This window comes from Capricornis sumatraensis, chromosome 8 (genome assembly GCF_032405125.1).
Source record: "Capricornis sumatraensis isolate serow.1 chromosome 8, serow.2, whole genome shotgun sequence".
NCBI classification, from domain to species: Eukaryota; Metazoa; Chordata; class Mammalia; order Artiodactyla; family Bovidae; genus Capricornis; species Capricornis sumatraensis.
The window spans coordinates 49,697,991-49,716,632 of NC_091076.1; the positions used below are offsets into that span (position 1 = coordinate 49,697,991).

Genomic DNA, 18,642 nt, shown 5'->3' on the forward strand with positions numbered 1-18,642 from the left:
TATCTAAATACTGAGAAATAGCGTTGGATATTTGGACATGCATTAGTGAAATCACCATATTGATCATAAATCAATATGTTTATGTTTTAATTTTGTTGTCTTAGAAATTCCTTTTATACTCATTATTTCATTGCATCCTCACTATTATTGTATCTATTTACCAGATAATGAGCAATTTTAAGCTAACCAAAGGTTACACCCAGGGGGATTACAATGGAAAATCACCACGTGTTGTGGATATAAATTTTCCTGGAGAGTATGTCTCAGCAGTAGTAAAAATTTAAGCATTTATTGAGTACTTACTATGTCTCAATTTACTGAAATTAGCACTTTACATATGTTACTTTATCTAATCCTTATTGTAACCCTTTGAGAAAGGTAAGACCATGTTACAGATGAGGAATTTGACTCAGATAGGTTACTTGACTTACTCAAAGCCTCTCTAATAAGTAAGCGAAGGAGGCAGGATTTGAAACCAGATTGATCCAACTGAAAAACATGACATAATATTTAATGCTACGCAATGTCACGTGCTAGAGGAAATACACTAATAACAAGGCTAACCTTTGTTTATTTTGTCAAATACTACCTACATGTGAATTATACCAATGTTGAAAAGAGCAATGATAATGCACACAGACCTGTGTTTTGCCTTTAGGCCCAATGATTCACGCCGAGGTGGGGGACTCCATCCTGATCATATTTATGAACAAGGCCAGTCGGCCCTACTCCATCTCAGCCCAGGGTGTGGAGGATGTGGATAGTGGGAAGCGGCTCCAAGTGCCTGTCACAAAGCCAGGTAACTTACCCCAGAGGTCTGCTCCATGCTGATGAGCACTCCAGGCTCAACTTCTTTCTTGTCTGATTTCTGAAGGGTCTTGGAAAACTCATTGTAACATCATTACTCTATTATGTTCCATCCATGACCCCAATACGAAATTACTATTCAGCCAATGACTGTTTATGGAGTTTTTAGGGATCATTTAGAGACCTTAAAGGGTATTAAGAACGTAATAACAGCTAGCACATATTGAATGTTAACCTTGTGCCAGCTTTTAAATTTAGAAAAAAAATTAAAAACTCACTTATTCTTATAATAACTCAGGGAGGTAGACACTAACGTATTTCATTGAGCCTGATACCACTGATTATAATGGTCATCATTACTTTGTTATTAAAGAAAAAAAAAGTGCTGTCAGGACTTCTTTGGTGGTTGAGTGGTTAAGAATCTGCCTCCCAATGCGGGGGACCTGGTTCAATCCCTGACTGAGGAGCTAAGACCCCATGTGTAGCTAAGCCTGCACACCGCCACTACTGAGCCCTTGAGCTCTGGAGCTCACGCACGGGCAACGAAGATCCTGTGTGTTGCAACTAAGACCCAAAGTGGCCAAATAAATAAATATATTTTTAAAATGGTGCCAATTAAACTTTAACATGCCACTCATGGAAAGATACATCCTGGCATCAGATATGCTAAATTGTGAAAATGCACATCCTGTTATTGATGAAATCTGGTGGTGTTACATTCATTTAACAGGTGACTGAGGCAAAGAGGAGTAAAGAGTTCAACCAGGACAGACATTAGTAATGGTGGAGCCTGTTTGACCTCAGGACCTGAGCTCTTAACCATGCATTTCTCTCAAGATGCTTAAAATGAGTTTGGAAGAAAAAAAAAGACAGACAAGATGAATCATTTCAGCAATAATACAGATTATACATGTTGAAATTCTAAGTGGTGAAGATTTTCAAGAATATATCTGAGAGGGCTGATAAAATTTCAGAGAAAGAAAATCCATGAAGACTTGATTAATTAGTTAATTAACAGTTGAGTTAACTAACAGTTAATAAATTAACTGTTAATTAATTAACAGTTAAGAAAAGCTTTAGAAAAGAGATAGAACTCTAATTATTTTTTTTAATTGAAGCATATAGTTGATTTACAGTATTTTGCCAAACTCCAAAGTATAACAAAGTGACTCAGTTATACACATGATATCACTTATATGTGGAATCCAAAATATCGCACAAGGGAATCTATCTACAAAACAGAAACAGACTCATAGACATAGAGAACAGACTTGTGGTTGCCAAGGCACAGGGCAGGAGAGGGATGGACTGGGAGTCTGGGGTTAGTTCAGTTCAGTTGCTTAGTCGTGTCCGACTCTTTGCAACCCCATTATCTGCAGCATGCCAGGCCTCCCTGTCCATCACCAACTCCTGGAGTTTGCTCAAACTCATGTCTATTGAGTCGGTGATGCCATCCAACCATCTCATCCTCTGTCATCCCCTTCTCCTCCTGCCCTCAATCTTTCCCAGCATCAGGGTCTTTTCAAATGAGTCGGCTCTTCACATCAGGTGGCCAAAGTATTGGAGTTTCAGCTTCAGCATCAGTCCTTCCAATGAATATTCAACTGATTTCCTCTAGGATTGACTGGTTAGAACTTCTTGCAGTCCAAGGGACTCTCAAGAGTCTTTTCCAACACTACAGTTCAAAAGAATCAGTTCTCTGGTGCTAAGCTTTCTTTATGGTCTAACTCTCACATCCATATATGACTACTGGAAAAACCAGAGCTTGGGCTAGATGGACCTTTGTAGGCAAAGTAATGTCTGCTTTTTAATATGTGGTCTAGGTTTGTCATGGCTTTTCTTCCAAGGAGCAATGTCTTTTAATTTCATGGCTTCAATCACCATCTGCAGTGATTTTGGAGCCCCCCAAAATAAAGTCAGCCACTGTTTCCACTGTTTCCACTCTTTCCCCATCTATTTGCCATGAAATGATGGGACCAGATGCCATGATCTTAGTTTTTTGAATGTTGAGCTTTAATCCAGCTTTTTCACTCTCCTCTTTCACTTTCATCAAGAGGCTCTTTTGTTCTTCACTTTCTGCCATAAGGATGGTGTCTTCTGCATATCTGAGGTTATTGATATTTCTCCTGGTAATCTTAATTCCAGCTGTGCTTCATGCAGCCCAGCGTTTCTCATGATGTACTCTGCATATAAGTTAAATAAGCAGGGTGACTATATACAGCCTTGATGTGTTTAAAAGATGCATTGAAAGGCGAGAAGATCTCACAATATAATGAGCTTCCATAAATTTTACACAGTTGAGATGTGATTGTAATAAGTGTCAAGAGCCCTTGTTACAAAACTGATAGCAGCAACCCCATAGGTATAATTATGGGGGAGTTATATTCCATTTTACCTCTTATGACTACATAATAACACTACAATAGTACTATCAGTTCAGTTGCTCAGTCATGTCCAATTCTTTGCGACCCCATGGACTGGAACATGCCAGGCTTCCCTGTCCATCACCAACTCCCGGAGCTTGCTCAAACTCATGTCCATCGAATTGGTGATGCCATCCAACCATCTCATCCTCTGTCATCCCCTTGTCTTCCTGCCCTCAATCTTTCCCTGGATCAGGGTCTTTTCCAATAAGTTAGTTTTTTGCATCAGATGGCCAAAGTTTTGGAGTTTCAGCTTCAGCATCAGTCCTTCCAATGAATATTCAGGACTGATTTCCTTTAGGATGGACTGGCTGGATCTCCTTGCAGTCCAGGGACTCTCAAGAGTCTTCTCCAACACCACAGTTCAAAAGCATCAGTTCTTCAGTGCTCAGCTTTCTTTATAGTCCAACTCTGACATCCATACATGACTACTGGAAAAACCATAGCTTTGACTAGATGGAGGTTAGTCGGCATAGTAATGTCTCTGCTTTTTAAACGCTATCTAGTTTGGTCAGCTTTTCTTCCAAGGAGCAAGTGTCTTTTAATTTCATGGCTGCAATCACCATCCACAGTGATTTTGGAGCCCAAACAAATAAAGTTTTTCACTATTTCCATTGTTCCTCATCTATTTGCCATGAAGTGATGGGACCAGTGGAGAAGGCAATGGCACCCCACTCCAGTACTCTTGCCTGGAAAATCCCATGGATGGAGGAGCCTGGTGGGCTACAGTCCATGGAGTCGCTGAGAGTCGGACATAACTGAGCGACTTCACTTTCACTTTTCACTTTCATATATTAGAGAAGGAAATGGCAACCCACTCCAGTGTTCCTGCCTGGAGAATCCCAGGGACGTGTGAGCCTGGTGGGCTGCCATCTATGGGGTCGCACAGAGCTGGACACGACTGAAGCGACTTAGCAGCAGCATCAGATGCCATGATCTTAGTTTTCTGAATGTTGAGTTTTAAGCCTACTTTTTCACTTTCTTCTTTCACTTTCATCCAGAGGCTCTTTAGTTCCTCTTCACTTTCTGTCATATGGGTGGTGTCATCTGCATATCTGATATTATTGATATTTCTCCTGGCTTGTGCTTCATCCAGCCTGGAATTTTGCATGATACACTCTGCATATAAGTTAAATAAGCACGGTGACAGTACACAGCCTTGATGTGCTCCTTTCCTGATTTGGAACCAGTCTTGTTTCATGTCCAGTTCCATCTGTTGCTTCCTGACCTGCATACATATTTCTCAGAAGGCAGGTAAGGTGGTCTGGCGTTCCCATCTCTTTAAGAATTTTCCACTGTTTGGTGTGAGCCACACAGTCAAAGGCTTTGGCAGAGTCAATAAAGCAGAAGTAGATGTTTTTCTGGAACTCTCTTGCTTTTTTGATGATCCGATGGATGTTGGCAGTTTGATCTCTGGTTCCTCTGCCTTTTCTAAATCCAGCTTGAATGTCTGGAATATCTTGGTTCATGTATTGTTGAAGCCTGGCTTAGAGAATTTTGAGCATTACTTTGCCAGTGTGTGAGATGAGTGCAATTGTGTGGTAGTTTGAGCACTCTTTGGCATTGACTTTCCTTGGGATTGGAATGAAAACTGATCTTTTCCAGAAATGGTGTGGACCTAACAGAAGCAGAAGATATTAAGAAGAGGTGGCAAGAATACACAAAAGAACAAAACAACTATAACAATGCTATAGCAATTTCAATAAAGATCATTAAATCAAAAATTTAAAGATGTAAAAAATAAGAAAGGAAAACAATCTAATGAATCAAAAAGTTAGCAAAATACCTGTTCAAGGATGGGGTTGTGGAAAATCTTTACTGGTTACTATTCCAATTTCTGCCACTCCCTACTCCCAGTATCAAAAGCTGCTTCAACCTGCTTCAAGAAACTTTTCATGAACATCTAAATGTCTATATACAGAAAAACAAGTAAATTTTGGAATATTTTTATAGTGGACCATTGTGTAGCCATAAAATGACATTTAAGAAAGATTTAACAAACAAGTTTTAATGAAAAAAAAAAGTTTTAAATTACATGGGAAAGACTTGTTAAGCAAAATACAAGTATAGAAGAAAGACCAGAAGGGAAATAAATCAAAATGTTAATAATGGTTTTATCTTCATGGTGGTATTTTAAACAGCAACGTGATCATCTTTTCTACTTCACATTTTTTTGTACTTTCTAATTCCCTTCTTGCTTTGATGAAGAGGGAAATGGTTTAAAATGGATAAAAAAAACTATTAAATATATTTATTTTTGATGGTTGAAGCAGCTTCAAAGGGGGGAAGAAAGGTGCCTAGCAGGCATGAGGGTTGAGGGGGCTCTGGTAGGGCTGTGGGCAAGTTGGAGTGACCTGTCCTGGTGGATGTGCCCTGATGGTGGAGAGTGACAAGGGACACAGCTCTACTCCTCTAGGCTGACTGGACTTCTAAGAGTCCTAGATAGGAGGGCTGTCGGAGTAGGAAGAAAAATGATTATAGATTGTGGAAATGGAACATTTTTTCTTTTTTTAATTAGAGCCAGAGGTATTCAGTCCCCACAGGAGTCTCAAATAAGTCTGAAAGAATTGGGAGAACCCAGAGATTGGGGGTAGGAGCAAGGAACTAACTTAGTTCAGGCAAGTTGGATAAGAAAGTTTAATCAGGGCATGCATGTAATGAAGAGTGCAAGTTAGCATTTTAAGAAAAGTAAGCTCCCTTAGGACTCTGTCGTCTTGGATTGGATTGTGCTAATCTCCTGCAAGAATGCCAAAATTGCAACTCGCTTCTGAACAACCATTGACAGAAGAATGTTGGATCCCACCAAAAAAGGATACCTTTTTTAAAGGTATCCAATAAAAGATGGAAATGGTATGGACCTAGCAGAAGCCGAAGATTTTAAGGAGAGGTGGCAAGAATACACAGAAGAAATATACAAAAAAGATCTTCATGACCCAGATGACCACGATGATGTGATCACTCACCTAGAGCCAGACATCCTGGAATGCAAAGTCAAGTGGGCCTTAGGAAGAACACTATAAACAAAGCTAGTGGAGGTGATGAAATTCCAGTTGAGCTATTTCAAATCCTAAAAGATGATGCTGTGAAAGTGCTGCACTCAGTATGCCAGCAAATTTGGAAAACTCAGCAGTGGCCACAGGACTGGAAAAGGTCAGTTTTCATTCCAATCCCAAAGAAAGGCAATGCCAAAGAATGTTCAAACTGCCGCACAATTGCACTCATCTCACAAACTAGTAAAGTAATGCTCAAAATTCTCCAAGCCAGGCTTCAGCAATATGTGAACTGTGAACTTCCAGATGTTCAAGCTGGATTTAGAAAAGGCAGAGGAACCAGAGATCAAATTGCCATCCGTTGGGTTATAGAAAAAGCAAGAGAATTCAGAAAACCATCTGCTTCTACTCTATTGACTATGCTAAAGCCTTTGACTGTGTGGCTCACACCAAACTGTGGAAAATTCTTAAAGAGATGGGAATACCAGACCACCTTACCTGCCTCCTGAGAAATCTATATTCAGGTTAAGAAACAATGGTTAGAACTGAACATGGAACATTGGACTGGCTCCAAACTGGGAAAAGTGTATGCCAAGGCTGTGTATTGTCACCCTGCTTATTTAACTTATATACAGAGTATCATGGAAAATGCTGGGCTGGATGAAGCACAAGCTAGAATCAAGATTGCCAGGAGAAATATCAATAACCTCAGATATGCAGATGACACCACCCTTATGGCAGAAAGTGAAGAGGAACTAAAGAGCCTTGGGATGAAAGTGAAAGAAGAGAGTGAAAAAGTAGGCTTAAAACTCAACATTCAGAAAACGAAGATCATGGCATCTGGTCCCATCACCTCATGGCAAATAGATGGGGAACAATGGAAATAGTGAAAGACTTTATTTGTTTGTGCTCCAGAATCACTGTAGATGTTGACTGCAGCCATGAAATTAAAAGATACTTGCTCCTTGGAAGAAAAGCCATAACCAACTTAGACAGCACACTAAAAAGCAGAGACACTACTGTGCCGACAAAGGTCTATCTAGTCAAAGCTATGGTTTTTCAGTAGTCATGTATGGATGTGAGTGTTAGATCATTAAGAAACCTGAGCGCCAAAGAATTGATGCTTTTGAACTGTTGTGTTGGAGAAGACTCTTGGGAGTCCCTTGGACTGCAAGGAGATCCAACCAGTCCATCCTAAAGGAAATCAGTCCTGAATATTCATTGGAAGGACTGGTGCTGAAGCTGAAACTCCAATACTTTGGCCACCTGATGCGAAGAGCTGACTCATTTGAAAAGACCCTGATGCTGGGAAAGATTGAAGGCGGGAGGAGAAGGGGATGACAGAGAATGAGATGGTTGGATGGCATCACCGACTAGATGGACATGAGTTTGAGTGAACTCATGGAGTTGGTGATGGACAGGGAGGCCTGGCATGCTGCAGTCCATGGTTCACAAAGAGTCGGACATGATTGAACTGAAGCCCCCTCAGATTTCCTCTCTCCTTCTTCTCTCCTTCCTCCATTTTCTTCGTCTTCTTTTCATTATATCACTCAACAAACATTTACTGAGCATCCTCTTTTTGTTGAGAACTTGGCTTCCAGGTGGGTGGACAATGGATTGTTTCAACTTTAATAACCCCACAGCAGTAGTCACTTGCATTTAGAAAGGTAAATATCAGCTGTTTATCTTGTGATTACCAAGGCATGGGGTAAATCATGGAAACTAGACCTAAGATGATATTGCTAACCAACTGCTTCATGAACAAACACAGACCAAAGTTTCATGCAAGTCTTCATTACTTTCGTTTGCTTTGTGACTCAGATTCAGCTGTAAATTGTTTGTCCTTATAGGATGAGGATGGGACTCAGATAGTTCAAAAGGAGATAATTTAAATGAGCCTTTTACAATGTGATTATCTTGATAACTCATGAGTAATATATGATTCCTCTGCAAGGCTCTGGGCCAGTTGCAGGGGATTCACAGATATGGAGCCTGACCAGAGGGAGTGCACGCATTTATTGCTAGTATACATACAGACTAACTCTTGCATGGTGGCTCAGATGGTAAAGAATCTGCCTGAAACATGGGAGACTTAGGTTCAATCCCTGGGCTGGAAAGATCCCCTGGAGAAGGGCATGACAATCTACTTCAGTGTTCTTGCCTGGAGAATTCCATGGACAAAGGAGCCTGGTAGGCTACAGTCCATGGAGTTGCAAAGTCAGACATGATTGAGCAACTAACATTTAGGGGTTTCCCACGTGGCACTAGCAGTAAATAACCCACCTGCCAATGCAGGAGACATAGAGACATGGATTTGATCCAAGGTTCAGGAAGATCCCCTGGAGGAGGGCATGGCAACCCAGTGCAGTATTCTTAGCTGGAGAATTCCCATGGACAGAGGAACCTGGTGGGCTATAGTCTATTGGGTTGCACAGAGTTGGACACAACTGAAGCGACTTAGCATGCACACATATACAAATGAACTATTATTGACTGACCTCAATGTTAGGCACTTTCCTAGATATTTTATTTCATTTAATCCTCACAACAGTTTGAAAACTGTGTTGACTAATCCACTTTACAAATAAGGAAACTAAAGGTCTGTGAAGGTTAAGTAGCTTGTCAAAAGCTAAGTGAAAACCAGGCATTGGTCTGGAGTGGGTAGCCATTCCCTTCTCCAGGGGATCTTTCCTATCCAGGGACCAAACCCAGGTCTCCTGATTTGCTGCTGCTGCTGCTAAGTCACTCCAGTCGTGTCCGACTCTGTGTGACCCCATAGACGGCAGCCCGCCAGGCTCCCCCGTCCCTGGGATTCTCCAGGCGAGAACACTGGAGTGGGTTGCCATTTCCTTCTCCAATGCAGGAAAGTGAAAAGTGAAAGTGAAGTTGCTCAGTCGTATCCGACTCTTAGCGACCCCATGGACTGCAGCCCACCAGGCTCCTCTGTCCATGGGATTTTCCAGGCAAGAGTACTGGAGTGGGTTGCAGGCAGATTCATTACCATCTGAGCTACCAAGGAAGCCGTCACTTTGCAAAGGTCAGTGAGGTAAAGTAGCTTTTCAAAGGTTGAGTGGAATCAAGTCATTAGGGTTGATATTTGAAACTAGGCCTCTCTGAGTCTCTCTGGTTCCAGCTAGATCTCACTTGCCTGCAGATTAGAATTGCCCGAGAAGTTTAAGCAATATATTTGTACACCAATAATAGATTGCAGATATTCTAATTTCATTGGTTTGGGGTGAGGTCTGAGCAGTGAGGGTTTACAAAGCTCCGTGGTGATTCCACAAGAAGCCAAGGCTGAGGCCCACGGCAACTCTAGTGTGCTCAAGTATAACTCTTGGGAAGGAGATATAAAATTTGAGGAGAAAAACCATCAAACTAGGAAGGAAGGTTATAGGCTGAAATGAAAATCTGTCGTGGTGAACCTGCAGAAAGTCAAGGTATGAGTTTAACAGGAGCATTTCTATTGAATGGGTAATTCTCCCCAGCAGTAACTTTAATCAAAATATACAAATAATCTATTTGTATTTCTTCAGGTAAATTGTCTGGAACAGAGATCACATAATTAAAGTTTTTTTTTTTCTATTTCTTCTTATTTGTTTCAGGAGAAATAAAAACCTACAGATGGAATGTCCCTAAAAGGTCTGGTCCAGGGCCATCTGACCCAAATTGTATTCCATGGGTTTACTATTCAACAGTAAACTTTGTGAAGGTAAGGTAGAAAGAGCCACCTAAATGCTCAAAGTGATATGGTTTTCAGTTGACCATTCAAGTTATCACAATTATGGCAGGTATATATGAAGAGGTGTATTGGTTTCAAGCAGGGGTCTCAAACTATAGCCATGCCCATTTGTTTGCATTATTGATGATGAAGTTGAGTAGCTGTGGTGGAAATGGTATGATTCACAAAGTAAAAAAAATTCTTGCTATGTGAAGTGAAGTGAAGTAAAAGTTGCCCAGTTGTGTCTGACTCTTTGTGACCCCAGGGACTATACAGTCTATGGAATTCTCTAGGCCAGAAACTGGAGTGGGTAGCCTTTCTCTTCTCCAGGGGATCGTCTCAACCCAAATCTCCCTCATTGCAGGTGGATGGTTTACCATCTGAGCCACAAGGGGAGCCACTTGCTATATGGCACTTTACAAAAACAAAGTTTGCTGGCCCTTGATCTAAAGTGTAGGGGAAAAAAATAAGATCTTAAATTACTAAATTTAGAACTTATAAGGAAGTTTGAAGCAAGAGAAGATATGTAAGTTAGATAACCAAAAAATAAATATATATTTTAATTTTTAACATGGTTTATGATGTTACTCAATTTTAAAATCCCTACCAGTACCATCAGGGCTCAGGAAAGAAAACACACTCCACAAAAACTTAGTAAATGAAACTACAAACTATTTGAATGATAAATAGGCTAACTTCACTTAGAAATTAAAGGCAAGGATTCAATATTGAACTTGAGTCAGATATATATGTATAAAACATCTAGTCTTGAATTATATATCATAATTGAAGTCCAAACTAATGTCATATCTGATATAATTAGTGTCTTTGAAGTGTACTGGACAGCACAAGAGTTCAGGGGAAACATACCAGACACTTGAAAAAAAAAAAAAAAACCAAAGTAGAATCGTGAGAAGTCCACATTTTTTGTTGATTGCTTTGTGCATCCCAACAAATATTTATTGAGCCATTGTGATGTGCAAATGACCTCACCAAGTACTATGAGGGCTGAAAATATTCTTGTCTTGAAGGAATTTATCATCTTTGGGGGAAATAATACATGTACACATCCATAATTGTATCACAATTCTGAATCTGGTGACTTTTCTAGGACATGTTCGATCCCTGGTCCGAGAGATAATATCCCACAGGCTGCAAGCTGGGGCCAAAAAACAAAATGATCTTACACTAGAAGGATGGTGGATAGACTGAAGAGAAGGTCACAGAACAGACTCTGTGAAGGGGAAAAAATGTAAGATTTGATAGCAAATGAGTTGGGACGACCCCTGGCGGAGGAAATGCCGACCCACTCCTGTATGCTTGTCTGGAAAATTCCATGGACAGAGGAGTCCGTAGGGCTGCAAAGAGTCCAACATCATTTAGCAACTGAGCACACACACATGCACAACATGGGACAAAGTGAGGAAAATGAGGAATTAGACACTGATAATCAAGTTTTCTGACCTAAGTGACAGGGAATATCATAGTGCTACTAACAGAAATAGAGAATTCAGAAGAAGGAAATGTTTTGAGGGAAATACTAAAATTCACCTTAGAAAGGCTTATTAGCAAATTAAATTGTTGCAGGAGGCATCCAGGTGGAATATTTAAATAGGCAGATGGAAATGTAGGACTTCAAAAGAAAGCTCAGGGCTGAATAACTCGATATGAAAATCATTCATGGGCTCATATCAGTTCCCAAGAAACCTTTACCCATAGAAAATGGAATACAAGCATTTGTATATAGTTATAAATACAATCCCACTTGGGTATCATCTCACACTGGACAGAATGGCCATCATCAAAAAATATACAAATAATAAATGCTGGAGAGGGTGTGGAGAAAAGGAAACCCTCCTACACTGTTGGTGGGAATGTGAATTGGTACAGCCACTTTGGAGAGCAGGATGGAGGTTTCTTAAAAAACTAAAAACAGAGTTAGCATATGATCCAGCAATCCTATTTCTGGGCATATAACCCAAAGAAAACCATAATTCAAAAATATATGTGCAATGTTCATAGCAGCACTATTTACAATAAACAAAACAGGGAAGCAACCTAAATGTCCAGTGACAGATGAATGGGTAAAGAACTTGATAAACACACACACACTCAATGTCTGAATATTACTCAGCCATTAAAAAAATGAAATAATACCATCTGCAGCAAAATAGATGGAACTAGAGATGATTACACTAAGTCAGTCAGACAAAGACAAATATTGTATGAAATAACTTAATGTGGAATCTAAAAAATGATACAAATGAACTTACTGACAAAACAGAAATATGCTTACAGACATAGAAAACAAATTTATGGTTACCAAAGAAGAAAACGAGGGGTGGGGGATAAATTAGGAGTTTGGGATTAATAGATACACACTGCATACAAAATTGGAGAAGGAATTGGCACTCCACTCCAGTATTCTTGCCTGGAAAATCCCATAGACAGAGGAGGGTGGTGGACTACAGTCCGTGGGGTCACAGAGTTGAACACGACTGAGCACACACCACCACCACATACAAGATAGATAAACAACAAGGACTTACTGTATAGCATAGGGAACTATATTCAATATCTTGTAGTAACTGATAATGGAAAAGAATCTGTAAAATTATATATATATATATATATATATGCATAACTGAATCACCTTGTCGCACATCTGAAACTAATACAACATTGTAAATCCACTATACTTCAATTTAAAAATATAGTCTCATTTGAAAAACACACAGGAAAACAGAAATAAGTATTCATTTATTCAACAAATATTTATTGCACACCTTCTATGAAGTAGACAGTCAGGCTCTGGAAACTCAACAATGAGTAAAGAACACAGCTTCAGCCTCCATAAAGCTCACTCTTAGCGAATTTTTAGAAATAATTTTAAATTTTAGCAAAGATCACCCTGATTCTTCAGGGTTTCTTAGTACTTATTTCATGGTCAATTGTCTTTTAGTCTTTTTGCAATGACTCTTACAAGCAACTAATCTGTGTTATTAAATTATTTAAAGCTTTTCTAATTCAGTTTCTTTTTCTTTCAGGATACATACAGTGGTTTGGTGGGTCCTCTGATTACATGCAGAGAAGGAGTGTTGAATGAAAAGGGAAGAAGAAGTGACGTTGATTATGAATTTGCTCTCTTGTTTTTGGTATTTAATGAGAATGAATCCTGGTATCTGGATGACAATATTAAGAAGTATCTTAATAAAGATCCACGAGATTTTAAGCCCTCTGATGATTTTGAGGAGAGCAACAAAATGCATGGTATATCAGAGGTTTAAAAAGGAGACCCTTGTTGAGATAAGTCCATAGAAATCTGTGGAAGGTCCCAGCCTCCTTCTCTTAGCCCTTCTCCATTCCCATGGGCACCTTGACAGAAGAAAGTCCTTCAAAGCTTTCCTTCAGAGGGAACCAGCCAAGCCACTGACTGGCTGCCAGCAAGGTCCAGTGAGGTTCTGGACCATCTGTTTAGGCAGCTGTGTCTCTGAAAGCTGGGATCCCTAAACTATAAGACTGTAAATTCCTAGGAAATGAATGATCACTTATTGGTATACTTCTATAAGAATATAGGATAACATGTACTTGATCAAATTTAAGGGTCTGGTTTAACTGTCTCTGGAACATGAAACACTATCACCAAATTTCTGTTTTAATGTGCCTGTTATTTAATTCTTTGAAGTTTAAGGTACTTCCTGGTTTTTAAGTGGAAGTAATGTGTTCTAATTGACATATCTACACTGTATCACCAAGAGCTACTTTTGACCAGCAGTGTGCAAAAAGATAGGTCCTGCCCAAGATAAGAAAGCTAGTTAATTGCTAACATTGATTAGAATATAGCAACCTGATTTCTGATTCAGCTACTCTCTCCCCTACAATTTTGCCTCCCTCTATGCAAATTTTCTTAGGCTCTCTCCTTTTAGTGAATGTAACTCATTTGGTTGTGTCATGATGCCCAGAATAAAAAGTTCGTAGAAAACAGAGGAGTGAAAGTCCCTATCTATCATGTCAGCCTAGCTTGAGCTTGCTTTGGTGATTGTTAGATCATGGGCTCAGGCCTGTGGGAACCTTTCCTTCTCTTGGAACCTTTCCTTCTCTTGGAGATTTAGCCAAGTTTAGTAACTTGCCCCAAGCTAGTTCTCAGAAAATGAAATATTAATTGAACCTTTTAATTGGTTCAATTTTGATTTATATAAACTTGATTCTCCATGCTTGTGTTCACTCAGCTGTAGAATGGTGTAAATCTGGTGACCCCACAAATGAGTCTGTAATCCACTCCATAAAAAGAATACTTCAAATAAACAACCAACCAACCAACATGTACTGCTACCCAAGAGAAAGCTTTTAAAAACAAACTTCTATTTCTCTTTTCTGGCTCTCTTTTATAAAGATTTCTTACTAATCTGAATTTTGGGTCTAAAATGGTGGGGCCATTGGTAAGTGTGAGTGAGATGGTTACATGTTTATCAGGCAAATGAAAATGTTGGTGACATAAAGATCTTCTTGAATTGTTTCTAAAACCTGATTAAAGAATCATCACTAACGGGAGGCTGTTTTCTTTTACCTTCTTAGCTATTAATGGGAAGATTTTTGGGAACCTTCATGGACTCATCATGAATGAAGATACAATGACCAACTGGTACCTGTTAGGAGTAGGACATGAAGTGGACATACACACCATTCATTATCATGCTGAGAGCTTTCTTTTCAAGGTTCGTGTAAGAGAAATGCTTTGGGGAAGACATTGAATTAACAGATTCAATATATTTCCATTGTGAAATTAAGAGTTTTTTTTGACAATAAGGCTTTCACAAGCCACAAAGGGTGGTAGTGAATGCCAGAGAATGGAACAGAGAAATATGATTATGTCCTTCTCCTGACAAATATTTCTTAATATGTATTTTATTGTGCTTTAAAAAAAAACTCTCTGAGCTTCAAATGAGAGTTTTCTTATCAGTTGCTGCTGCTAAGTCACTTCATTTGTGTCTGACTCTGTGCGACCCCATAGATGGCAGACCAATGGGGATAATTCCAACCACTCTAGAGTATGCTATTAAATATCGCAAATGAAGGCATCCATGGTATTTTGTCCCTTTCCCTTTTTTTCTTTTCTCTTTTTTCTTTCCGTTTTCCTCTCCTGATTTTTTTCTATGTGCTTAGCCAACAGAATAGCTCTCTTTAGTAAAGGAGATATTTCAAGCTTTGTCTTGGGTCTGAAATGTTACCTTGACTTTTGCCCTAGTGGACTGGGCTCTACCACATGTGGCTTCCTGCCTTTCAAGCATCAGGCTGTGCTATCTGAGTGGTGAATCACCTGTGGAGCAGTTTAAGAAACAGATTACCAGGCTCCACCCCAGATCTGATAAATCAGAATCCCTGGGATAAGGTCCAAATGTCTGTCATCTCAGGTGCTGTGCAGTCTACAAGGAAGTAGACAGAAATGAATAATCATGTCTAATCTGCAAGGAAAACCTGCACTGCTCCTTTTCCAGCCACACGGAAATAGTAACTAATGAAACATCTAATATCCTCTCCCCTCAGTATATTTATTCAACACAGTTTATGATAGAAAGTACTAACCTAACAGTGATTATAGTAAGTTTCATATATTAAATTAAGTCTCATATATTAAATGCCTATGATGCTTTTCAGAATTTGGCTGTTTTAACCCACATTTTAAAAATTATATTAAAATATATAACATTTATAAAAACAAAATTATTTTATATACATATAAAATTATTATATACATCAATATTTCAAACTAAGGTATAATTTGCACTGAGTAGAATGCACCCTGGGGCTTCCCTGGTGCCTCAGCAGTAAAGAACCCAGCTGCCAACACAAGAGACATGAGTTTGATCCCTGGGTTGGGAAGATACCCTGGAGAAAGAAATGGTAACCCTCTCCAATATTCTTGCCTGGGAAATCCCATGGACAGAGGAGTCTGGCTGGCTACATACAGTCTATGGGGTTGCAAAGAGTTGAGCATAACTTAGTGACTAAATGACAACAACAAAACTCACCCTGTTTAGTATACACTTCTGTTGTGATAAGCACATACAGTGGTGTAACCAACCTTAATCAAGATATAGAACACCTCCATCAACCCATAAAATGTCCCCTTTGCACTTTCTAGAGTCAACTCCTTTCCCATGTTTAACCCCTGGCAACCACTGATCTGTTTTTGTCTCTATAGTTTTGCCTTTTCTGAAGTGTCTTATAAATGAAATCATAAAGCCTATAGCATTATTAATCTGGCTTGTTTCATTTTGTATTGTCATTTAAAGTGCATTCACCACGTTGTATAAGCAGTTTGTTCCATCCCATTGTTGAACAGTATTCCATTGTATGAATGTATTGCAGTTTGTTTATTTGTTCCCCTGTTGAGGGACATTTGGGTTGTTTCCAGTTTGGGGTTATTAAAAATAAAGTCATTATAAACATTTGTGAACATGTTTTCATGTGAACATAAGTTTTTCCTTTCCCTTGAGAAAATACCTAGGGGGTAGATTGCTAGTTGTTGTTGTTAAGTTGCTAAGTTGTATTTCACTTTTTGCACCACTGTGGACTGTATTTTGCAAGACTCCTCTGTCCATAGAATTCTCCAGGCAAGAATACTGGAGTGGATTGCCATTTCTTTCTTCAGGGGATCTTCCTGACTCAGGGATCGAACTCATGTCTCCTTCATTGGCAGGTGGATTCTTTACCATTGAGCCACCAGGCCAGGTGGTACATATATGATTAACTTCAAGAAAACTTCCAAACTGTGTTCCAGAGAGACAATATACTTTTCTCTCCTACCAGATATGTATCAGGGTACCACTTTTCCACATCCACATGAACACTGGCTATCGTTCATTCTTATTTTTTTTTAGCCACCCATTTAAGCATTGGGTTGACCACAAAGTTGTTCACATTTTTCAATACTAGCTTATGAAACGTGAATGAACTTTTTGGCCAACCCAATATATATATTGGTATCTCATTGTTTTTCATTTGCATTTTCCTAATGGCTAATGATATTGAGTATCTTTTCATATGCTTTTCTATCATCTGCCATCTGTAAATCTCCAAAGTTGTAGAGTTCATGGATAGTTGTTCATAACATTGCTTTACTATCCTTTTTAATGTCTATAAAGTCTTAGTGATAGACCCCCTTTCATCTCTGATATTTGTAATCTGTGTTTTTTTCCCCCTCTGTCAGTTTGTCTAGAGTTTTGCTGCATGACAAATTCGCCCTAAGATGTAGTGCCCTAAAGCAACACACTCTTATTATCTCACAATCTCTCTGGGTTAGGCTGGAAAGAGTTTAGTTCATTGATTCTGATTCAGGATCTCTTGTGAGGGTACAATCAAGATGTCAACTGGAGTTACAGTCATCAGGTTTGACAGCAGCTGGAGGATCCGTTTCCAAGCTCACTCACAGGACTATGCGCCAGAGGCTTCAGTTCTTTACCATGACTTCCCTAGAGTGGGAATTCAGTGGGAGAGAGAGAAAGGGAAGCAGAATGCCATTTGCTTCTGCCATATGCTGGTGGCTTCAAGGATCAACTGCCAGACAGTAGTGTGAGAGAGGACTACTAAGGTACTGAGTATCAGGAGACAGGGATCACTGGGGACCATCACAGTTTTGTTTCCATACAGTTCATCAATTTTACTGATTTGTTCAAAGAACCAGCTTTTGGTTTCTTTATCTTTATTATGTTTCTATTCTTCATTTAATTGATTTCTGCTCTTATCTTTATTATTTCCTTCTACCTGTAGATAGGTAAATCTTACCGAGAAGATGTATATGACCTCTTTCCCGGGACATTCCAAACCATTGAACTGTTTGCAGATCACCCAGGGACGTGGTTGTTACATTGTCATGTGTCTGACCATATTCATGCTGGCATGGAGACAACCTACACAGTCCTTCGAAACATAGGTACTGTTTTCTGTCTGTGATGCCAGCTGATAGTACCAGGCTTCCTGCAGACTTTGAAAACAGGAAGCATGAGGGCCTCCAAGGAGCTCAGAGTCAAGTAAGAGAGACAGAGATGTACCTGTAGTAGACTATGATATATGCCAAGATAAAGTGCAGGGTACAGGGTTCAGTGACAGCAGCAGGGGGCATGATTAACAGGTTGCGGGACATGAACCCAGGTTCCACGGGTGGATATGGGGTAAGAACAGCATGTATGCTGGCACGAAATTGGCACAGTGACTATCCAACAAAGACTTACAGATACTGATAGGATCAAGTCTTCGTTGGTGAAATGACTTAACTCTTGAAACAACTCATGTCGTGAAAATAATGTGCTTTTATTGTTTATAAACCATCACATTGTCTACTTTGTCCAGACAACAGGATTCCATACTCCACCAAGTCTCCTTCCGGAGGTGCATCCGGATCCGCGCCCTCTAACGGTAACGATGCCCGCCCCGACCCTGTAGTCAATGGTCGGGATTCACTCCGCAGGGAAAGTGGCCTGACAGCTCGCGTTTCTTTTACACAGAACCCTGCGAGGAGCAGCTCTACTTCTTTGGCCAGAGTCTGGATCCCAGAGGAGCACGAGCAGCCTTGATCATCCTCTTCGTCCTCGGCCTCCTCCTTCTGGCCCTCTCGGTGGTCCTCTCGCTCAAGCTGTGCTCCGCGAGGCCGCGGGCGGCGTACCAGGAGGTCCAGTCCTGCGCGCTCCCCACCGACGCCCTGTGA

General features: G+C 39.9%; 1 protein-coding gene across 1 annotated transcript in view; it reads left to right on the plus strand.

The window, feature by feature from the left end:
• Positions 1–18,642, plus strand: part of HEPHL1 (hephaestin like 1) — an 87,391-nt gene extending 68,749 nt beyond the window's left edge. The window contains exons 14-20 of the mRNA XM_068977570.1: positions 659–799; positions 9,823–9,929; positions 12,986–13,208; positions 14,514–14,653; positions 17,709–17,871; positions 18,288–18,353; positions 18,443–18,642. Of these exons, the coding sequence (XP_068833671.1) occupies positions 659–799; positions 9,823–9,929; positions 12,986–13,208; positions 14,514–14,653; positions 17,709–17,871; positions 18,288–18,353; positions 18,443–18,642 (1,040 nt within the window). The remainder of the gene's footprint in view (positions 1–658; positions 800–9,822; positions 9,930–12,985; positions 13,209–14,513; positions 14,654–17,708; positions 17,872–18,287; positions 18,354–18,442) is intronic.